The sequence below is a fragment of the Mirounga leonina genome, unplaced genomic scaffold (assembly GCF_011800145.1).
Source record: "Mirounga leonina isolate KUSES-001 unplaced genomic scaffold, KU_Mleo_1.0 Mir_82, whole genome shotgun sequence".
Classification (NCBI taxonomy): domain Eukaryota; kingdom Metazoa; phylum Chordata; class Mammalia; order Carnivora; family Phocidae; genus Mirounga; species Mirounga leonina.
The window spans coordinates 58,581,712-58,606,418 of record NW_023270825.1 but is presented as its reverse complement, the minus strand read 5'-3'; the positions used below and the strand labels follow the sequence as shown (position 1 = coordinate 58,606,418).

The following is a 24,707-nucleotide window of genomic DNA, read 5'->3' as shown; positions in this document are numbered from 1 at the left end:
ATAAATGAAGTAATAGAAAGTTACGTTCGTAGGGGCATCTGGCTCAACAATGTGTTTTGGTAACTTAGAGAAATTTAAAATTTAATTAGACATTAAATTAAATGACACTAGGAGACATTGTAGGCCTAATATACCCGTTACATTTTTGTAATATACATTAAAGTGATACATAACTGTTAAAAACTGTGTTTTGCAACCTGTATTTTATGTAACATTGTCCTGGAGGGAACATGGTGATAGGTGATGCTGGGAAGGTAAGCTAGAACTGGACTCTAGTTTTCCTTGAATGCCAGGCTGAGACCGTTTTTTGTTTGTTTGTTTGTTTTGTTTTTTGCCTTGAAATCTATGTAGCAGCAGCAAGAAGAGTAACCTGTTTATCCTAAGGTTTTAAGAAAATCATACTGCTGATGTATTGAGAGATGCTTAGTGAGGTCACCTGTCCTATTTTTCTCTTCTCTAAAATTTATTCAGTACATGCTTAGCTCTTGGGTTCTCTTATTTTACCCTTTTTGTTACGAATTGAATCCATTTTCTTTTTCTTTTTAATTTTATTGCCCTTACTTTGGTTCAGGATTTCATTATTTCTTACCTGAACTGTTACAGTAATCTATGATTGGGTCAAGGGGCACACACAATCCAACCTGCAACTTTCTGCTGACCCCTGCATCTTCCACATACACTCTATATGCCAACTTGTGGGTGTTTCCTTCTAAAGCACAGATTTGATCAAATTGTTTCTATTCTAGAAGTCTTTTAATGTAATATCTAAACTCTAGGATGGCATATATATGTATATTTACTTCTGCGTAGCTTTACTTTCAAGGAATGGGCCATTTATATGGGTTATTGAAGTGAATTCTTGCTTAGATTCCTCCTCTAGTCTCCTAACTAGTCTCTGCTTCTATGCATGCCCACCTCCAGACTATTTCTCACTCAGAAACCAGAATTCCTTTTCAGACTTCCACCATATAAATGTGATGCTGTCTTTTCCTTGCTCAGGACACTCCCATTGGCTACCGTTATAGGCTACCATTATGGTTAGATGATACCTAAAATCCTTGCTATGGATCACAAGGCCCATTGTGATCTCCCAGAGCTCTCACCCTTTATCACTGCTTCAGACACATTGGCCTTACTGCTGTTCCTCTAACACTTTCAGGACCTTTGTATTACTTTTTATTCTGCTTATTAGTCTACTTTCAAATATATAGATATATATGGCTTCTCTTCCTTTATTTACATGTGCTGAAATGTCATTTATTTAAAAAGCCCTTTTCTGGCCACCTTTCCTAAATTAGTTTATTCTTTTCCCATGTTCCAAATCATTCTTTTTTTCTCTCACACACCCTTATTTTCTTTCAAAACCTTTACTTCTATCTGTCTAACTATCTGCCTGTTTAATTTTGGCCCTGCTTTCTCTCTGCTGTCTGTCTCTCTATAATAGAATGTATACATCTCCAGGAAGGTAAGGACTTTTAAGAACACGGTAGTCATACTACTTAAAACTGGATGGGTGACTGCCACAGGAATTTCATAAATATTTGATGAAAGAATAAATTAATGAATGAGTGAAGAAATGAATGAATATATTTCTCTTCCCTTAGGCTCACTTTCTTGAAAATGGTTTTGACTTTACTTATTTATTTTTTTTTAAAGATTTTATTTATTTATTCGACAGATAGAGAGCACAAGTAGGCAGAGTGGCAGGCAGAAGGAGAGGGAGAAGCAGGCTCTCTGCTGAGCAGGGAGCCGGACGTGGGGCTCAATCCCAGGACCCCAGGATCATGACCTGAGCCGAAGACAGCCGCTTAACTGACTGAGCCACCCAGGTGCCCCGAAAATGGTTTTGACTTTAGCTTTGCCGTTGCATGTTCCATTTTGTATTCTACTATGGAAAAGATATAGATGATTTACTCTTGGGGTTTTTTTCTTTTCAACCAGTTATAATTTAAATAATACAAGAATAACTCTTGATTAGCTATGCATTAATCTATGACAAATGTTAGCAAAAACCCAATGTTTTGTAAACTAAAAGAACATTTCAAACATCTTTCCTAAGTTTATTTTGTGGTTTGACAGTGTAAGTAAAATTTGGTCAGTGATCTAGGTATTTGAGCCCCTTTTTGTCTAACATTGCAGTGATATTTTAAAAGTTATATAAGAATTGTGTAAGACTGTTGAATCACAGACCTGTACCTCTGAAACAAATAATACGTTATATGTTAAAAAAAAGAAGATAGTAGGAAGGGAAAAATGAAGGGGGGGAAATCGGAGGGGGAGACGAACCATGAGAGACTATGGACTCTGTGAAACAAACTGAGGGTTCTAGAGGGGAGGGGAGGGGGGGGATGGGTTAGCCTGGTGATGGATATTAAAGAGGGCACATACTGAATGGAGCACTGGGTGTTATATGCAAACAATGAATTATGGAACACTACATCAAAAACTAATGATGTAATGTATGGTGACTAACATAACATAATAAAAAAAAACTTCAAAAAAAAAAATAAAATACAACATGAGGCTACCAAAAAAAAGTTATATAAAATTTCATGTAGAAATTATGCTTGAGAAATGACAATTTCAGATAACATCAAAGCTCCCTAGGTAGTGCTGCACAAATCTAGATGAGACCATTTGTATTACGATCTATATAAACGATGCTCTCTGGAGATGTGCAGTGCTAAAGAGCTCACCTCTGCCCGTTTGCTTTTTCCTTGATCCCATTTCTTTCCTTTTCTTCCACTATGCTACTGACATAACTACTGTCCTGAAGTTGATGATTTTCATTGTTTTAATATTTTTACTAATTGTGTTTGTCCATAAATGATAGGTAGAGTTGTTTTGCCTTGGACCTTGCAATTTTTGCCATAATTTTATTCTTGAAATGTGTCCAGCTAATTCATTTTAAATGTTGTATTGTATTCCATTTTGAATGTTTAGTAATTTTTTAATTCTTGCTCCTGTTATTGGACATTTAGGTTATTTCTAAGTTTTTGCTGTTATATAATGCTGCAGCAAGCATTTTTTTATACATGTTTCCTTGTGCACATGTGCAAGAATTTCTCTAGGCTGCATACCAAATAGGAGATTTGCCGGGTTATAGGCATATCTTTAACTGTAATAAATATTGCCAAATTACTCAATGACTGTAGAAATATATACACCTATCTGCAGTGTATGTGAGAGTTTCCTTTATTTCACAAGCTCACAGTATTTATTATTTGACCTTTTAATTTGTGTTTTTATGGGTATGAAATGTATTTCAATTTTGTAGTAGCTTTTAAAAATGTTTTTTCAAGGATTAATTGATACTAATTTAATTTAGTAAAATAACAAAATTGTTTTTCTTTTTGCTAAAAGTATGCATTTTTAAATTTTCTCTAATTAATTATGGATTATATATTTTGGTAGCTCTGGTTGAAGAAGTGTATTTTGCACAGAAGGAACGTGATGAAGCTATTATGTCTCGACTGCGGTTAGCCAATGAGGAGAGAGATGAAGCAATTGCACGAGCCGAGCATATGGAAATGTCTCTAAAAGTGTACGTATACATTTAAAACTATATGTGACTTTTGGAGCATTTATAAAGTGCATGCATTATGTGGTAGTTACATATTAAGAAAAGTTACTGATTGTTATATGGTTCACCAGTAAATTTCATATTCCCACAGTCATGCTGTAGTAGTTTGCATGTCAGGGATAACAGTCAAAAAAAGGAGGAGTGAGGGGGAATACACAGCACTCTCTGTACAATTACTCTCTTTACTTCTTCATAGCCTACTGTTGGTATACTTACTCTACCTTCCTTTGCGATGCCTCTTTTCTTCCCTCTTTTAGTATCACTTTCTTGATTTATTTAAACCATGTAGGTTCTTTCACTGCTCTCTGCTTAATATGCTCATTTCTATTCATCACTACTTTTTACTTTTATTAGGTGTAGCATAAAATATAATGACACTTGAAATAGGGTAGAGCCTGAGAATCTACATTTTTAACAAGCAACCTAGGTGATTCTGATATAGGTAAATAATGGACCACACTTAGATAAATAATGCTCTAGAAATTCTCCAATTTTAATGTGATCACTTGGGAAATCTTTTTAAAATGCTCATTCTCATTCAATAAGTATGGAGTGGAGTTGAAGATTCTGTTTTTCTTCAAGTTCCCTGATAATGTAAATGATGCTAGTCTAAGGAGTCAGATTTAGGTAAAGGCTCTAGAGCATCTAGAAATATACTACTTGTAAGAAAGGTACAGTGTAGTAATGTAATATTTTATGATGATCCATCAATATACTTATTGAGTGTTTGCTCTGCCCGACATTGTGCTAGGCTCCATGGGGGATTACAGTAAAGTACTAATTAAAACATTGTTCATTAGGGAGACAAAAAGTCATTAAATAATTAACATGACAGTGTTCAAGTTGTGATTAGGTAATGTGGTTTGTTTTTTGTTTAGATTAATGGCTTCATTTTTTTTGAAGACTGATACTCATTATAAGGCGTTAAACTCATTGAATAAAAGAAATAAAAAAAAAAATTTACCTGAATTCCCCAGTGCCTACTCCCAAATAACTATCTTTATCAATAGAGAAACATTATTCCAAACATTTTCTTTGCTTATATAGTTAAATACTATTATCTACAAGAATGGATGGTTGATGGTTGGTGGCTGAGTGGATGTATACATAGAATTAATTTGATAAAAATCAAATAATTCTCTACATATTGTTTTATTTGAGAGGCAATATAATGTAGAGGTTAACAGCACAGAATCCAGATCCAGACATCTGTATTTGAATGGACAAATTACTCAGAGTCTCTGGAATTCAGTTTTTTGCCTACAAAATGGGTAAATAGTACCTCCTTTGTATAAGTTGTTACAAGGACTAAATGATTTAATAAATATTGAAAAGTACCTGGTTCATAGCTGGTGCTGTGTGTTTTTTGAATTTGGGAGTAATAATCAATTGAAGTGAAACTAAAGAAAATTTTGAACCTCATGCAAAGTCTACTTCATACGGTAAGATGTATTAATTCCCCAAAGATCCTTCAAAATTTAAGAAAAGAGGCTGAAAAACATTCAGGTTTTGGAATCATCAATTCTTTTCAGTTTTTTGAAATTTGCGGTGTTTCGGTTAAACAGTATCATTTGACTTTCAGCTATGAAGTAAGTTTTAAACTCCTTTTTTTCTTTATTAATTCTAGTTATAAAATCTTTGTAAAAATTGTATTAGATTCTATAGCCAAAATGTCCCCCTCTTGTTTAATTTTGATTTTATATTTAAAAGGACTGAATAATCATTATCTGCAACTTTTTTCATACATGACATTTTTATACCTGATTTCTTTATTTTGGGAAATTCCTGGGTAACTGAATTTCATTTTCAGTTTTTTGAGGAAGGGCTAATAAATACTTTATTCTCAGATTTAGCATGCTTCAAACTGGCCTTGTGTTATTCTTATATTCAAATTGCTTATGAATAAAATTATTGAGTTAAGTTTTTTTTTATTCTAAACATTATAAAAATGTTAACTCTATTTTTTGACATTGAGTTTGGCTAAAAAGAAGTCCAGTTACAGGTTTTTTCCCTTACTTATATGTGACTTGTTTTGGTTTTTGTTTTTTTTCTGCCTGAAGGATTCTTTGTTCTTAGAACTTCATCATAGTATTTGTTTTGATTCTTCTTTAATAACATAGTTGGAACCCACAGCATGCCTCTCTAAGGACTATTTGATTCTTGTTTTAGTTCATGAAAATTTTAGATTTGTGAATTTTGTATTCTATTTGTTAGGCTGTTTTAGAGACTCTAGTTATTATTGGGGTACTTTTGTCTTTATGTATTATCTATTTAATAATTATTTGAATCCCTCTTTTTTTCTCTCCATTCACTGTGATCATCTTAAGCCTTTATATTAGTAATTCCAATTGTTTGGTGTCTTGCAGTGGACCATGGGCTCACTCTACCTGTTCTTGTGTATATCCGGATTCCATGGAATATTACTTTTGGGCTTTTACTTGTTTCATTGGTGTAGTGCAAAATGGCCTGCTCTGGTGCTTCTTCCTTCCTTTGTAAAGATTCTTCTGTAATACAGGCTTCTTCTGTTCAGGAATGATTTTACTTTTCTCTGGGCTATCTATACAATTCATTAGTCTCTCAGGTTATTTTCAAGCTGTGTGGTGTTAGTGAAAAATTCTCAGGATTTGGTGAGCTCACTCTCTTTTCTCCATACCTGTTTTTATGTGTAAAAGGAAAAGTTTGGTGAACCTGGCCCAAATCATCATATGTCTACCCTACTTTTAAAAATTACCATGTAATGTCCTACTTCCTTTACTGTTTGACTAATTTTTTATCTTCACTCACGTGGCAGATTTCTGTGTTCAAATTTCACTCCACTGTCTTTCCTTGGACTTCCTTTCTCCCCCCAATAAACTTCTTATTTTAGAATACTTTTAGATTTACAGAAAGTTTGCAAAGATAGTACAGGGAATTTCCATATAACCACCTTCCAGTTTTCCTTTTTCTTAACGGCTTACGTTATTATGGTACGTATGTCATGGGGGAGAAAGCAACATTGGTATATAATTATTAACTAAACTCCACACTTTCTCTGGATTTCACTAATTTTTCTCATGTCCTTTTTATGTTCCAAGATCCCATCCAGAATCCCATATTAATTTAGTTGCTATGTCTCCTTTGCCTACTCTAGTCATATTTTCTCAGACTTCCTTTGTTTTTGATGACATTGACAGTTTTCAGGAGTATTCGTCAGGCATTTGATAGAATGTTATTCAATTTGGGTTTTTGTTTTTTGTTTTTTGTTTTTTTAAATTTTTCTCATGGTTAGACTGAGGTATTGGTTTTGGGGGGACAATGAGTCCAGGACTGAAGTGCCATTCTCATCATATTATTTCAACATTATGCTATCAACATGACTTAACACCAGTGATGTTAATCTTGGTCACCTAGCCAGGGTAGTGCTTACCATGTTTCTTCACTGTAAAGTTACTTACCAACATTCCCCTTTCATACTCTTTGAAGCAGGTTACTTAAGTGCAGCCCATACTCAGAAGTGGGGATAAGGGGTATGGGCTGAGAGGTTAATTGAGCTCTACTTCCCTCATGGAAAATATCTACATAAATTATTTCTAATTCTTCAGTACAGGAGATTTGTCTCCTCTCCCTCATTTATTTATTTGTTTGTTTGTTTATGTTAGTATAGACTCATTGATACTCATTTAATACTTTGGGTTATAATCTAATACTGTGTTATTTATTGTGTTGCTTGAAGTGTTCCAGCTTGGCCATTGGAAGCTCTTTCAGTTGGCCTCCATATCCCTTTGACATGTCCCCATCCTTTTGATTTTTAAACACTTTTCTTACCTTTCTGCACCACAGGATGCCCCTGGGTCATGTCTTGTAGGGATGTGTAGGGATGTATAGGGATGTGCCTCACCCATAGAATCAGTCATTCCTCAAAGGGCCATGATTCCTTTTATTGGACAACGGTACTAGAAACCAAGATCTGGATTCTGAGTGTGCTCATTGTTAGTTGGTGTGGCTACTTTTAGGCCCAATCACAGAAAGAGCTAGGAAATATATGTATGTATACTAACTGATATATATATACACATATATGAAATTATTTATGTATGTATCTATCTGTATCTTTATTAAGCTAAATCTGAATTCATACTTATTTCTCTGATTCTAATCCAGTGCCACATAGTTCATTCTGGCTTTCTCCTTTTTCTTATGTGTAATTTCCTCTCCAACAGTAAGAAACCTGGTTTCCATCCCCCACCATCCATCATTTCCTTATTTATTCTACCCCAGTATACGTTATAACTCTTTCAGAATCATTAACGGATACCCCCATGAGAAACAACTTTACCTACTAGAGTACACTGTTCATGTATAGTTCCTTTAGTCTTTACTGTTACAGTTTCCAAAGTACCACTTTCCAAAGTTACTTAGAATGGCTCTTCTTTTTTCCCTCTACCTCCTTAAGTGAAGTTGTGTAATACAGTTTGTAATATAGTCAGGCTCTTCTTCATAGTCTTCATACTATCCTAGGATCCTCTCACCTCCTGGTGATTCTTTTCTTTTTTCTAATTTTTGGCGAATTTGAATAAAGTTGCTATAAGCATTTCCATACAGGTTTTGTGTGGACATATGCTTTCAAATCAGTTGGCTAAACCTAGTAACATAATTCCTAGGGCCATATGTTTAATCTATGTTAACTTAACCAACTGAGCCACCCAGGCGCCCCTAATCTATGTTAACTTTAGAGAAAACTGCTGAAGTCTCTTCCAGAGTTGGCTGTACTACACCATTTTGTATTCCCATCAGCAGTGAATGTTTTTTGTTAATGGTGTGTTTAGCAGAACATAAGTTTTAAATATTGATGAAATGGAATTTATTGATTTTTTTTTTCTTTCATGGATTGTACTTTGATATTGAATCTAAAACTCATTGCCATATGTAAGGTCACACAGGTTTTTTGAAATCCTTTTCTTCTGAAGTTATAAATTTCATGTTTGACATTTAGATCTGTGATTTATTTTGAGTTAATTTTTGTGTAAGGTAGGCAGTACTTGTGGGGTTGTTCAGTTTTTTTCTTTTTTGCATATGGACATTTATTTATTCCAGTACCACTTGTTGAAAAGGCCATCATTTATTAAATTTACTTGGCACCTTTGTCAAAACTCAGTTGACTATATTAGTGTGGATTAATTTCTGGACTTTATTTTCTGTTCCATTGATCTGTGCATCTATCCCTTTGCCAATACCACATAGTATTGATTATTGAATCTTTATAGTGTCTGAAATCCAATAATGTTAACCTTCTAATTTTGCTCTTTTATTACAGAATTGTTTTGGCTATTCTGGTACCTTTCCTTTTCCATATGCCTTTTAAAATCAGTTTGTTTATATCTACAAAAACATTTGCTGGGGCCAAATATTTATTTATTTGTTTGTTTGTTTGTTTGTTTATAAAGATTTTATTTATTTGACACAGAGAGAGAGTACAAGCAGGGGGAGTGGTGGGACCTGAGCCAAAAGCAGACGCTTAACAGACTGAGCCACCCAGGCGCCCCTGGCCAAATATTTTTAAACATAACTTTTCAAAGTAGGTGCCTTTTTTATTTCAGTAATACTTTCATTATAACTTTACAACTCTTCTTTGGGGATTTGCAAGTAATACTACATTTAGTTTATCAGCTGCTGCACAGTGCTGTATTTACATGTAATTCATGACTGTAAATTTTGTTACCTAGGTTGATTACCAATTTTATTCATGAAATTTGCTTCTAAATAGATTTTGTTTCTTTTCAGAAATCAAAATCACACCCCAAAGATAACAAATCAGCTTTTTATACGTCACTACTCCTCAAGGTAGATGATGTTTGTACTTTATAGGTGAGAAAACAGAGTGGTTGACTACTTGCCCAAAGAGTCAAAGTCAATTACACATTGTAGGACTTATCTATCTCAGACTTATATAGGCAACTGAAGCTTACCATATCCCAAATGGAATTTTTTAATTCATTTTAAAACCTTATTCTCCCTTGATCCTTTGTCCCAGTCAGTGGCACAGCCATCTGCCCACATATCCAAATCAAAACTTCTTCCTCAGAGCCTCTACTAATTTGGTCTCTTAGTTTTGTTCATTCTCTCTTTAATTGATGGCTCTAAATTGAGCCTATCTTTCCCTCTATTTTTTTTTTTTTACCTTCCATTGTCTACTTTAATTTGCACATACATTTGTTCCAGTTTTTATTACAATATATTAAAATTAGGGTTCCTTGAGGCAGACCCTTTTTCATTTGTTCTTTGTAGCATTTGTATTAATGGAGAAATAGGAAAGGGAGAAAAGAAAAACACTCAATCCCAAGCCTTTTCTTTTAGTTATTTAGTCCATTCAATAAATATTTATTGAATATGTTCTATGTGTCAAGTTACTCAGAACACAGCATTATGGCCCCAGTTTAGTTGAGAAGATAGACATTAAATAACTACATAAATACTTAAAATAATATTAATTGATATGAATAATTGTTGGTTCTTAGGAACAGTTTGTAGTCCACTCCTACAGTTTTATAGTCCAGCGGTGCAGATTGGGGAGATCAGGAAAAATCATACATAAGAGGGAAGAACAACAACTTTAAAATAATAATATGTCAGCATAATTTTAAATGTTACTGTGGATGCTCCTTTCTACTCAATTGACATCTATAGGTTCTGAACTTTCAACAGTGCATTTTAGATGAATTCCTTATTAAGGTAGAACCAATTTATAATTGAGCTTTGCTTGACCGAAAGGCATATTTGGAGGCATATTTGGAGTTACAGGTTGAAATAATACACATTATTTCACATCTCTTTTTAATTTCTTATTTCTTGCTTCCTATAATCTTCATATTCCTTCTGTCATTTTCTTTTCATCTTTGCCAGTTCTGATCTACTTCTGTCTTTTGGTGATGTCTGTTTTGTCTTACCTTCTGCCTTCCCCTACCCCTTGAAAATCTTCAATTCTTTTTTCTTTTTCACTTTTATCCAAAACTAGAAAAAAAGTAAAAAGGATTCAAGTTAAAATGACTAAAATTTACTTACTTATATAGACATATTTGTGTATGTATATTCCAACTTTTGAGATCATGATATTCAGTCTCTTCAGTTTTTCTTTTTAACATATTAAGGTGGCACTGTGTAAAAATGAAAGAGAATAAAAATTAACAATTCAGAATTTTTTGATTAGATGATCACTAGTTCCTTTTATCATTTGAAGTCAAAGTTTAGCTGCTTCCCATTGAACAAGGTGAATGACTATAGGTTGAGAAAGGAAAGACATGATATTGACTGATCTGGGGATAAATCAAGAAATGTGACATTTCATGCATGGGTCTTTTCACTTAGAGTGCAGGGGTGTCAGTCAGAATATGCATGGTATAGGAAATCAATTGAAACTTGAGCCCATGGACATTTACTTCAGCAAAATTCTTACTAATTATCATGACTATGTCTGGTTAGACTGTTATAGGCATAATTTAGTTTCCAAAAGGTTGAGATTCTTTTTGTATAATTGTAAATCTCCTATTAGTGATATATAATTTATAGTTTGTCAGCTGTATTTCATATAACATCAACTATTACTTTAAGTCTTTATTAAACCAGTAAAGCCTTATGTGTTATACATGCTGCTAGTAAACCTGAAACCTCTAACAAGTCATTTTATGTAGAAAATAGAAAGCCTGGTAAACTGTTTCAAATTGTCTTCTTTTTTCTAAAAGTAGGTTACGTGTCTAATTTTTATGTTTTCTTAAGTAATACAGTAAGTGATGTTCCTTATAAGACTGTATTTTATCTTCTGAAATCCACTTTTTTGGGTGATTAGTCTTTAACTGGCTATTGAGTGATCCACCTCAGAAAAATACCTCACAGTTAGCACTTAGAGTGTTTTAACGTCAAAGATCTGGTCTCATTTTTCAGTGCTCTACATCAGGAATGTGCAAAGTAAAGACCTATGGTGCACATCCATCCTTCCAATTGTTTTTGTGAATAAAGTTTTACTGTAGCACAGCCACACCTGTTCATTTACGTATTATCTTTGGATGCTTTTGTACTCCAAAGGCAACATTTAGTAGCTGCAACAGAGAACATACAGCAAAATCTAAAATACTATATGACTCTTTACAGAAAGCTTGCTGATCTCTGCTGTAAATAATCTAGTTGAGACTAAATTATGATGTAGTTAAGCTTTGATATCTATGACAAGTACTTCCTGAAACTTTTAAAGAAATACAAATAGAGAAATATAAATATTAGCCTTTTCTCTTTCCAGACTCTTGTTTATATTGAAAGTTACTTGTTTGTATGTAATTTTTCAAATCTCAGATTAACTATTTGCTCATTTTCATTTAAGTTTTAGTTTTCTCTTAATGACCATTTATCACTGTACTTACAAAGGATAACCATAGAGCAAAATTGAGATCAATTATAAAGGATAGGGGCGCCTGGGTGGCTCAGTCTGTTAAGCGTCTGCCTTCGGCTCAGGTCATGATCCCAGGGTTGTGGGATCGATTTCCGCATCCGGCTCTCTGCTCAGCAGGGAGTCTGCTTCTCCCTCTCCCTCTCCCCCGCTTGTGCTCTCTCTCTGTCAAATAAATAAATAAAATCTTTTAAAAAATCATAAAGGATAATAATAAAGCAAAATTAAGATCCAAATAAATGCTAAGTGGTTGACTTAAACCTCATGCCCTACATGTCAGACCTGGCACACCTACCAAAACATGTTTCAAATTCACTCATCAGCAAAATGATAAATCACTGTACATTTTGTACTTCTAAGGGCAATCATATACATTATTTATATCTGTAATGCTAAATCCACATGGAAAGGATTTAGTATAAGAAAATTTTATTTTAATTTTTAAAAAATTTTAGTTGGTAGCAGAGAATTTTAATATTAGACTAAATACAACTATCTTAACCCTATCCTCTTGAAAGATATTAATTTAAAACATTCAGACTCTTCATTTCTCTCTCCTTAAAGTAATAATTCTTCTTCACCTTGCAATGCCTGAAAAAAGCTTATAGGTATCACATAGAAATTGCATACACTCTTTGTTGTGTTGATCATTTTGAATGTACAAATTAGGTATCCACCCTACACTGTTATTTTCTTCCTAATCATATATGTAGTTCTTTGGAACAAAAGAAGGAGATTTATAACCTTGAGATCTAAACTTTCCTTTTTTTGGGTTTTTTTGTAAGAGTTTCCAATAATCTACTAATCTGAATGTTTAGCTTTTATGTATTTCATTTTAAATTACTGAGTTTAATAAATTAATTATTAAATTTATAAGAGTTTAAGTTGAGTCTTCTTTGGAAACTGCTGAAATTAGCTCTTTGTCTGATTTCATCTAAAAAGAACAACATTAAGGTAAATATTTCTCACTACATATGGCTTCCTTAAAAATGACATTTAGCCAACTGGTAACTGATGTTTAAATGCTAGTGCTGTTTTTCAAATACTTTTACGTAAGCATCAATAAGTGTAAGAATTTTGTTATCTTATACTTTTCACTATGTTTTTTAATTGATTAAAAAAGAAATGATCATCTTCAGAGTTTTTGTAGAACAAGCTTTTATGAAGCAGGATATTTGAAAACTGTTGATTTATTTTGGGAGAAATGTGAAATGTGAATCCAAGTAGACATTACTAGTTTGAGATATATTAAGTATATATAATTCAAAATTGCTATGCCACCCTGTAAATTTATACCACTTAAGTATGTGTAGAAATAGTTTTTGATAGGGGCACCTGGGTGGTTCAATTTGTTAAGCATCTGCCTTCAGCTCAGGTCATGATCCCAGGGTCCTGGGATCAAGCGTCCCCCACCCCACTCCCTGCCACACTGGGCTCCCTGCTCAGTGGGGAGCCTGTTTCTCCCTCTCCCTTTGCCATTCCCCCTGCTTGTGCTCTCTCTCACGCTCTCTCTCAAATAAATTCTTTAAAAAAAAAAAAAGTTTTTTATATATGTTTATTTTTTCCCTGTTAAAAATTCAATATTCTAAATTTCTCTTCATGAATGTAGCAATTTCATTGAACTGTGGAGTTTGGAACAATTTTGTAATAAATTTATTAAGTTTCTCTATATCTTTTTCAAATATCCTTTTCTTTTTGTGGTAAATATTAAATCGTAGGAGCCCAGAAATGGGGGGCGGGTAGAGAATATGAGAAAACAGGAACTTATATATCTAAACATTTTAGTACAATTTCAAAATAATGGAACCATTTCTAAAATCTACATCATTTTACTAATACCCATTACAGATTTTCATTTAATTTACCCAATTTAATGGTTGCCTAAATTACATTATGGACATTTTCTAAGATATGTCATTTAGCACTTCTTTACCTTTCCTGCATTTGTTCAATTCACCAACATCAAAAAACATTTCAGTAAGCACAATGACTCTTCCAAGATAAAATACATTTATGAGAGGAACCAATTTACTTCCTTAGTCTTTAAATTGAATAATTCCATATATGTAATGAAAGAGAAAATAACAGTAGTCATCTAAATACGTGGTCCAGTTTTGGTCAGCCTTTCTATATGGTGTATTTGTTTTAACAAATAGATAGCAGCAGGAGATGCTCAGTTCAAATTTAGTGGTCATTATTTGTCTTTGCTTTTGAGGGAATATAGTTAAACTTTGCAATAAAATACTTGCCTTGTTTTATTTGTGATGAAGTCCAAAAAACCAGAGGAAATACAGTTTTTGGTAAGAATTGAAAGTCCAGGAATAAATATAATGATGAGAAGTAGTGCTTCTATCACTAGGGAACTTTCCTCATCTAAGCACATATGAACAATTGATCCTTGTAGTCATATATAGCAGTAAACATTAATAACTTAACAGTCTAAAGTCAGTGCAGAAGATATGGAGCATTATTGAAAGATGGAGTCGAGCAGGTGGCACTTTAATATGTTCAGTGTCATGGTTGACTCTAAAGACTAGTCGAATGAAATTACTTGAGGTTCTAAAGATTTAAAAAGCGAACTCATTTTGCTGCACTAAGGAAATGCTACTGATCAGGCTTTCTGTGTCCCTTTTTTCTAGGCTAGAAAATATTAACCCTGAAGAAAATGACATGGTAAGCCATTCTCTGAGGAGATTTCTTGATGTCAGTCTTATATCTTAGAGGCTTAAGTTCAATTGAGTGGGTTTCAAGAACTAAGATGTGGGAAAAAGAAGAATTGACACACTAATAATGTACATCTTTGCTGCAATATGAAAATTCAATAACTTCACTCAGTCAATTTACAATTCACATGTGCCTATTAATTAAAACCCTATATTAAATAAAATATATTAAAACTTCATGTCTGACTAACATATAATGGTGTTGGTAGACATTACAGGAATTACTGAACAGAATAAACAATGCAGACACAGGAATAGCTATTCAGAAGAATGGAGCTGTAATTGTGGATAGAATCTACAAGACCAAGGAATGTAAAAAGAGAATAACTGCAGAAGAAATGAATGCAGTGATAGAAGAGCGGGATGCTGCTTTGTCTCAGGTAACTGCATGTATCTGTAAAAGCATTTTCCCCCATTTCTTTACCGTTAAAAAATGACTTTTTCCCACATAGTCTTAATTCAAATTAGTTTTTAGCATATGATTAATACCACGATGATTAGATATATGAAGATAGTCACAAATTTTGTTAGACCATTTTTCAAATACATGCATCCTCATTTCTTAATAAAACTGTTAGGTTGTTATAAAAATTTAGTTATATTAAAAAAAAAGAATTTAGTTATATTCTTTAAAGTAATCACTTTTATATGAGACTTCTTACTTGAGTCGGTTTTGTGAGGGCTGAGATTATGTCTTTATTACTGTTTTATTCCCAGTGCCTAATTCAGTGCCTTTTAGTAAACAGTGATAAATGAATCAAATTATTAGTGTATTCTTTTCTGAACATTACTTACACCTTGCTGCTCTAACTGAAGCCTGATTACCTCCCTGAGGATACTGCTTCCACTGCAGTCCTCTCAAGTAGTGATTGGATTCCCTCCCACAGCAGTTATACCAGTGGGCTTAGAGGCTTGTTCTGCATTAGTGTTTTCACATCATTGGTCTTTTTTCCTCTCCAAACACCTCTAGCTTTGAAGCTCACGCATCAGATTGTACCACCCAGTAGGCATTCCTGTTACAGTCCTGTGCACACTCCAGTGTTGCTTCCCTCATTTCTTGAAGATCTTAGGATGCATTTCATTGTCTCTTTCTTTAGCCCACACTTGTGGTTTTGAATTATGAAAAACAATTCTTGGTGATTCAAATACCTGTACAGATGATTCTTTCACTGTTCTGGCCTCTCATCTTCTTGAATTTCTCTCCTCTCATCATTATGTGTTCTGCTCTACTTCTGCCATCTGCCCTATGGTCATACCCTATTTCTGACCAGCACTTACTATCTTTCCAGCTCACTTAACTCCAGAACTTTGAGTAGCAAATTTTAGCTCCACTGGCACCAATTTCTATTGATTGTACCATTTATTTTCCTATTCCCTCAATTCACTCCTGTTCCCACTTCCCCCTTTACCTCACTTAGATTCCAGGGCTCACCTAATTATTACCGATTTGCGTATAATATAACCTCAGTTCTCTTGGCCCTTTGTCCTACTCACCAAGCAAAACCTAAGCCTTATATATTTAACTTTCTGCCTGATCTGCACCTTCATAGTTTTATATGGCAGAAGAATATCACACAGATTTGCCATTTAACCTTTAAATTCATGACCATTGTCTTCAGGTAGGCCCTTGGTGTTGCCTGGCATTTTTCTGGCCTTTTGTTAGTCCATTCAACTTTCCCCTGTAAAGGACTATTTTATCTCCCTTCTTGCTCCTTAGATATCCAACCTCTCATCTCCAATATAAAAAGCAACTTCTGCTTTTCCCCACCATTTCACCCACCAGCCTACGTGCATTTGTACTCATATACTCTGCCTTTTGTATTTTATTTCTTACCTAGTTCATGCCCTTGTTTAAGGACAGCGTATTTCTATACTAGCTCTTGTCTTTTCTTGCGTAAGGTTATCACTAATCAATTGCCCCTTTTCTCTCCTACTTCATAGAATGTTTCCTATTAGTTCATTTTTATCACTCTCTAAAATGCTTTACTATCTCCCGTGGAGGCTGGATAGAAGTTTGGTAAGTCTTGGTCTACTTGTGGCTCAGCCTGGTACTTTTGGTAAGGTTTCCCACACAGAGCTGATACTCAGTAGGACCCTACTCCTGGCAAAGCTTGTACTCTGGCGTTTATGTCCTCAGCATTGTAAGAAAACTCCATTATGGAGTGGAAAACTCCATTATGCTTTTCAGAGGTTTTAGGGCTTAGCTTTTTAATTTCAAGCGCTGTACACGTTTGGGATTTATCAAATGATTTGAGATAGAAACAAGTCTCAAATCTCCAATTTTGTCACTTCAGCCTTGCACAGCTACCAAAAGCTTCGATGATTTCTCTGTCCTCCAACACGAGCCCTCTGTGCAGTCAAAGCCTGGCTTCCCAGCCCCTTGCCCAGGCCTGGAATCTTTAAAACTCAGGGGGAAAAAATGCCTGCAGATCTGCAAACCACCCTCTTCAGGATCTTAGCCATTCAACTCATTGTTGCAGCCATAGCCTGCTGACATCTTTAAACTGGATTTTTAAATTTAACCTGGCTTTTCTTGTTTTTGGCTGGAGCACTGTTTTGCCACAAATGATTTCATCCTATCTGGATGTGGAGAACTGACATTTATCTTCAGGTTAGATTTGGAAAAAGTCCTTCTAAAATGAGCAACTGTTTTTACCATTTTGTGTCCTACCAACAGTATGCAATCTTGAGTCATTCAATATATTGTTGAAGAGATAGACAAAACAGTTTATAGTGCTTGGAAGCAATTACAGTGTGAACTCAAACATTTGATTTTTTTTATCATTTATTTTCTTACATTAACTAAAAATAAGTACATAGAGCGTAATTAAATATTGACTGCTACCCATTCCTTTTTTTTCTCTATCCTTTGCCTGCTGCCTTTCATGATACATAAAGATAAAGAAATCAACATTTGGCAGTATTTACCAACATGTCTTTATTTATAAATATATATTATCCATCATTGCAGTATATTTATTATTTATCTATTGCATGTCTTATGTTTTATGAAGAGTCGTTTATTTAATTATTTTAATTTGCATAGTTTTCAAACTCTCTGCCTAAATAGTATTCATTTTAATTTTTATGTCATAATCATTCTAAAAATGAACTCTTGAATTACTGTCTTGTAGTTCTGAATGGAAACTTTTTCCTTAATTTTTTAATATAAACTTCATTTTGGCACAGTTTTAGATTTGCAGGAAGGTAGTATAGTATGGAGTCCCCCTACACCTTTGACCCAGTTTTGGTTTGCCCTGCCTTTGCCATTGCTCCTGACTGTAGTAATTTTGTCAAAATTAAAAAACCCTCATTGGTAGATTACTATTGACTCCAGACATTATTCAGATTTTTACCAGTTTTCCATTAAAGTCCTCTTCAAGATTCAATCCAAGAAACCACATTGCATTTAGTTGTCAGGTCTCTCCAGTCTCCTCTAGTCTGTAACAGCTTAGGACTCCTTTCCCTCCCCCCGCTTTAAGACCTTGACAGTTTTGAGGGTATTAGCCAGATATTCTGTGGAATGTCTCTGAATTTGGGTTTATCTGATGATTTTCTTATGATTAAGCTGAGATTTTGAGTTTTGGGGAAGAATTTCATAGAAATTTGACCTTAATTTTAGAGCTGCTATTTGGCATCAAATGTTTCCTAATTAAACTATATCTTCTGTGTACTGCTAGGGTTACCTTAGTCCCATTCTATGTAGCTATTAGAAATCTTTGGATTCAGTGAGAATTTCTTGATTTTTATACATTTGCTAATTTACTTTGTTTTTTAAATCAAGTTAAGATCATTTATTTACTTGAACTGGCCTTGTTAAAATCTTATCTTTTTCTGATAAATCCTAATACTCTTACTTACTCAAATTCTTCTCCCATAACTTTTCTATGTCAAGCTGAGAACTGAGTGTCTTAAAATCTTTTATAGGATGAATTAAAATTGTTATAATTAGCATTTGTTTGATTAAAGAATTGTCTTACCAACCAGTCTTTCATTCTTTCTTACCATTTTTGACCCATTAATGCTCATATAGTTTATTTAAATTACAGAAATACTTGGTAATATGGGATAAAGCTAGAAACTTCCATTTCTTCACTAACTTTTCTGGGATCTTAAGTTTCATAGCACTCTAGAAGCTATCTAGTTAAACTACCCAGTAAATTAAGGAATCTTATCTATGACTAATTTTCAATTTAGTTAAATATTCATTTCTTATAAAATCTTTAAAAAAAAAAATGGGGCGCCTGGGTGGCTCAGTTGGTTAAATATTCATTTCTTCTTCATGTCTTGCTTTTGGTACTCACTTTGGCCTCAGAACATTTGACTGATAAATTATATTGCATCAAATATATTTGAATATCTACATGAGCAATAATGTCCTAATTCATACAGCTAGTCTTGAAGGCACAATAGGATCCAGGCTAGACACCAATAAGCAACAGAAGAATAGAACTGGCCAGGATTGGCAACTCATTAGCTTTGAGGCCTGACCTTATTACAAGCTAGAGTAATTCAAATAATCCTTTGTATTAGTTAGGGTTCTCCAGGAAAACAGAACCAATAAGATATATATAAACAGATTTACTGTAAAGAACTGGCTCATGTGATTATGGAGGCTGGGGAGCTCAAGATCTTCGGTCAGTAAGCTAGATACCCAGGAGAACCAATGGTGTAATACCAGTCTGAGTCTGAAGGCCTGAGAAACCAGGAGAATTGATGATGTAAGTTCTAGTCCAAGTCCAAGTCTGAAAGCAAGAAAAGACCAATATCTCAGTTTAAAGACAATCAGAGAGAAGGAATTCTTCCTTACTCAACCTTTTATTCTGTTTAGGCTTCCAAATGGATTGAATGTGGAGGCCCACTCACACTGGGGAGGGCAGTCTGTTTTGTTCAGTCCACTGATTCAGATGTTAATCTCATCCAGAAATATCCTCACAGACACACCCAGAAGTAATGCTAATCAAATATCTGGACCCTAGTCAAGTTTTCATATAAAATTAACAGTTAACACCATTCCTAGGGGTCCTGGCTAAATTAGGCTAGTTTAGGCTAGTTTTGATTTCCAAGGGCAGGCATAGATATGGGTGGGGCCTAGCAGCAGGAAGCTGGGCCTCATTGATACTTGTAGTTGGTAGGATAATATTGCAGAGATTTTCATTGATTGGACCCCAGCTGGTACCTGGTATGTAGGTGAGGGGCCCAATCCTGAGAACTGAATAAATTAGGCATGGGTATGGAGGTTGGGAGATGGACTTTGGCCAAATGGGCCAGGGGCATTGATAAAATATATTCAAAACACCAAAGCAGAGGACTTGTCATAAAGACTTAGAGTATAGCAAATAAAGGAAGAAAGTGGTAAATTCTCTATGTACATGGGTGTTTGGAATCAACTCCAGGCATAATGGATAATATGCTTATGGATCTTGAACTCACTTCATTCTCACCTACTGATAAGAATTAGACTTTGTATTGCCAGGCTTGATCAAAGTTAGTTTATGAACTATGTGAAAAGGAGCTTGCAAGGTAAAAACTTTTAGGGTCAGAGCATAGGCAGGCAAAAGCAGATACTAGCACTATTTTCTCTTTCCCAGGTTGAATATCTCAACATCCTTTGTCCTTTCCCTGGACTTCCTTTTCTTTGTTGTCTTCTAGATGTTAGTTTCCCCTTGTTGATCTATCAAGGTTTAATTAGTAATCATAAATTTCTATAACTTGAACACCATGTAGAGAATCTTAACTCACCACTATTTTTGGAAATGAGTCATTACAAATATGTAAAATCAATAACAACCCTTTTGGGCGCCTGGGTGGCTCAGTTGGTTAAGCGACTGCCTTCAGCTCAGGTCATGATCCTGGAGTCCTAGGATCGAGTCCTGCATCGGGCTTCCTGCTCGGCGGGGAGTCTGCTTCTCCCTCTGACCCTCCTCCCTCTCCTGCTGTCTGTCTCTCATTCCCTCTCTCAAATAAATAAATAAAATCTTTAAAAAAAATAAAATAAATAAAAATAACAACCCTTTTAATTTGCTCACTTTTGTTTATTGTTTTTTTGTTGAAAATATTTCTAAAACATTTATGTGCCTCCTTTAATATAATACACTTAGCACACTTTTTTTTTATTATTTAGTTATAATGAAAAGTATAGATCCTGAAGTTCTTCAGGTCCAAAATTGACAGATGCAAAAAGCATGGAAAGACCAAGGGGTAATCATCAGGGTAATTAAAGAAAGTCAGCTTAATGTATCACTAGGCGGGTTCCTTGTTCTCTGTAGCCTGTAAGCTATTCCAAGCACTAAGGTACAGCTCCAGCAGAATGAAAAATAAACCAAATAAGATGAAGACATGAATCCAGTCCAGTAATATAATGAAGAAAATTCTAGGAAGACAGCCGACCAATGTACAGAAAGTATAATTGGTCTGTTGTTTTATGACTCTTTCTGCCTTCAATTAAGCACATTTCCCCTCACTGGAACATGCTTTCTCTCCACTTGTTGCTCACTTGTCTATTTGAAGTAGACCACTACTTTAAGGCTAATTTAAGTATCTCTTTCATAAAGGTCTTTCACATGAAGCAATAGAATAAATATCTTCTTTGTGCCCATATTTCACTTTGTATCCTATTAACAGTACTTGTCACACTGCATTACACTGTCTTCCCTACTAGCATGAAGATAGAAACTATTTTTCTTTATATGTTTCTGTCACAGTTTTATCCTTAGGACAGTGTAGGGACTTAATATATGTTTGTTGAATTAATGAACTGATGAGCTGAAGCTATTTTAAATCAATCAGGGTACACAGAACTAAAAGAATTTAATGAAATATTATTCATTCATTTACATTTTATTGCATACATATTATGTGCCAAAGTTGGGAACTCAGCAATTCCAAATAGAAGGTTCTTTCTTATATGAGACTTATATCTTAGTATGGAAATATATAGGTAGTAAGCAAACTAATGAATAAAATATTCTCAGGTAGTAATGTGATAAAAATAAAAAGATAGTGGAGAGTGACTGCAGTTGGCAGTGGGGTTGTTACTTTAAATAGGGTGAGCAAGGCGGGCCTCTTTGTCAACATGAACTGAGACTTGAAAGAGGAGAGGATCTAGCCATGCAAAGAACCATGGAAAGAGTGTCCCATCGGAAAATAATAGATCAGTAGTGCCCTGAGAGAGAGAACAAGCTTAGTGTGCATAAGACACTGATATGAACATACCAGATTTAAATGTGTTGAAGTACAATGAGCAAAGAAAGATAGTAACAAGTGATGAGGTAGAAGAGATAGGCAGCAGACAAATCTGTACGGTCTTGTAGGCTGTGGTAAGGAGTACAGTTGTATCTAAATGCAGAAGATATTGAAAGAGAAAGGCTATTGCAGTAGTCCACACAAAAGATGAGACTGATGATGGCTCAGATGAACAAGTGTAGATTTAGAGAAGTGGACAGTGGGAAATATTTCAATAGTACATGAATAGAACTTGAAGGCAGATCGGTTTTGGGCAAAAGGAAGCAGGAAGAATTAAGGCTTGAAGACCGTAGATATTTGCTCCATGTATTGTGATGGGCAAGTTTTGGGGAGGTGATCAGCATATTTTGGGAGGGAAATTACATTGTCTCGGAGGAGATCTATTTGATATGACTCCTAAAAAATCACATGGAAATATTGAGCAGGCATTTGACTATTACAGCCAGCAGCATGTACGTAATTAAAGCTTGGACTAGATGAAACAGAAGAAAGATCATTGAGAAAGAACAGGGCCTAGGACCACGCTTTGTGATGTGCCAACATTTAGCAGTTGGCCAGAGTAGAAGGGGCCCCTGTAGGAGACTGGAAAGGATGGTGAATGAGGTAGGACACTGAAGGAATATGGTGCCAGAGAAGGCAAGAAAGTGCTTGCTAAAGATGAGAGTGGTCAGTTCCCTTGAATGGTGTTGAGAAGCTGAGCAAAGTGAAGATGGAATGGTTACGTGTAGATTTAATCACAAAGAAGATGTTGAGGATTTTGACAAGTGTTTTGACCAGGACAGAGGCCACATTGGAGTAGTTGGAGGAGAGACTGGAAAGTGAGGAAGTGAAGACAGTGAATGCACACAACTTAGCCCTGTAATGGAGCTAGAAAAATAGGCAGTAGATGGAGAGGGGGCTTACAGTTCATAGGAGGCTTTTTCTTTTTTAATGGGAGATTCTAGGGCATGTAGTTGGTATGTTGATGGAAATGAACCACAAAAAAAGAAAAGGTGATTTTAAGGGAGAGAAAAAAAATCATTGTAGTAGGAAAGTCCTGGAATAGATAAGTAGATTGAGAGGCGATAGAATGTAGAATATAAGTGGAAGAGTTGTCCTTTGCTAGGAAAGGGAAACTGCTTTCATTGTAACAGAGGATTACAAAAAACTCAGATGGATGCACATGCTGGCAAGTTGATAAGTTTAGGGGATGGGGTGTCTTAAGTTAATTTAGATTCTCAGTGTGATCAATCAATGGATGGTGCTGAAGATTTTATAAAGAGGAGATAGTTTGAAGTAGTTATCTTGGTTTGTTTGGGAATGAATATAACTAGAGAAATGTAGGATGCCAGGCAGAGCAGAATGCCCATTTGAGAATTAGGGTAATGAATTTAAAGTGAAACCTGTCAGGAAAATTGTGTGATTTCTTCTAGGAATATTCAGATCTTGAGTGCAGTGTGGTGTTGTTGATATTTTAATAAGGGTTGGAGTTTTAATGGGTGAGGGACCAGGAAGTCAACAGCGATGCCTATAGACTGTCCCTTACATAAAGAGGAAGAGGAGTGATGAGGGATGTAAAAGGTACTGAGGAAACCATAGTGTCACAGAAGGCAGGATCCTGGACTGCAAAAATCTGCTAAGTCCATGTATTGGAGTTCTTTGTTCATCTTGGAGTGCTATAATGAGTTGTAGTCAAGAGAAAAAGAAATAAAAGATTGAAATAAAGATTTTAAAGGTATTGCAATTAGTGGAGTCAATATATTTCAGATATTTTTCTGTGTAATTTTTATATGGATTTAAGGGGGTGGGGGGACTAAACATTGGATATTTTTAACACACAGCGAAACAGATCCAGAATCAGTAAAAGAGAGGGAATACATTTGAGGAAAAGGAATAAATAATTTAGAAAGAATTCTCTCTCTTTATTGTATCACATAGTCCAGAAGTCCACATTAGAACATTCCTGGCCTGGTTATAAATTTCTCCCTTGATATTCTGTGTGAACAGAAGTCACTGTGAAAAGCAGACTGAGATTAGGGAGTGTAGCATAAACTAAAATCCACTTGAAGAGGAAAACCAAAATCTTGGCCAATGATGTAGGCATCAAAGTTAACTTTCCACATTAACAGAGGAAAGGATAGTCTCATTTCTTAACCTGTCCGTTGTTAATGTTGCCTTCATTTTGTATCCCTTATGATTGGCATTGTGCCTAGCATATAATAGATGAAAAATAATGATTTGTTAAGTTATTAGGAATTTGACAAAAAGCTCATCCTTGAAAAAATAAATCATAACATTTAGGGTTTTACTTTTCAGGAAAAGTAGGAAACATGTTTAACATTCTTTATTATAGTGACTGTAAAATTTTATTAATTTTTTCCCCTGTCAGTTTGTTAATTTTCTTCCCTGTCTTATCATATAATTATTTGCCTGTGCATGTTTTTTCTTTCCAGTCGATCTTGCTAAGGTATCTTATTTATATTTCATCTATTCCAATAACTTTTCTTAGTTCTTACTATAAAATTTTTACAAACTTTTTCAAACTATAGATAACTTTGGAAAGTATAGACAGACAAGAAGGTAAAATTCGTTCATAAACTCATTTCCTAGAAATAATCATATGAGATTATCTTTTTTCAATCAATATTATACATACTACTTATAACCAAATTTTTCTCTTTGATTTTATATTTTGTCAGTCTTATAATTTTATAATGTGGATATATTAAGATTTGTCAAACTCATCTGCTCTTGGGTGGGTGTT

At 34.6% G+C, this 24,707-nt stretch overlaps 1 protein-coding gene across 8 annotated transcripts in view; it reads left to right on the top strand.

The window, feature by feature from the left end:
• The window catches only part of MIPOL1 (mirror-image polydactyly 1), a 321,775-nt gene that overhangs the window by 102,464 nt on the left and 194,604 nt on the right, over nucleotides 1-24,707 (top strand). For all 8 annotated transcript variants that reach the window (XM_034992341.1, XM_034992340.1, XM_034992339.1 and 5 more), the window contains 3 exons: nucleotides 3,415-3,544; nucleotides 14,636-14,669; nucleotides 14,929-15,099. In XM_034992341.1, coding sequence (XP_034848232.1) covers nucleotides 3,415-3,544; nucleotides 14,636-14,669; nucleotides 14,929-15,099 — 335 coding nt within the window. The remainder of the gene's footprint in view (nucleotides 1-3,414; nucleotides 3,545-14,635; nucleotides 14,670-14,928; nucleotides 15,100-24,707) is intronic.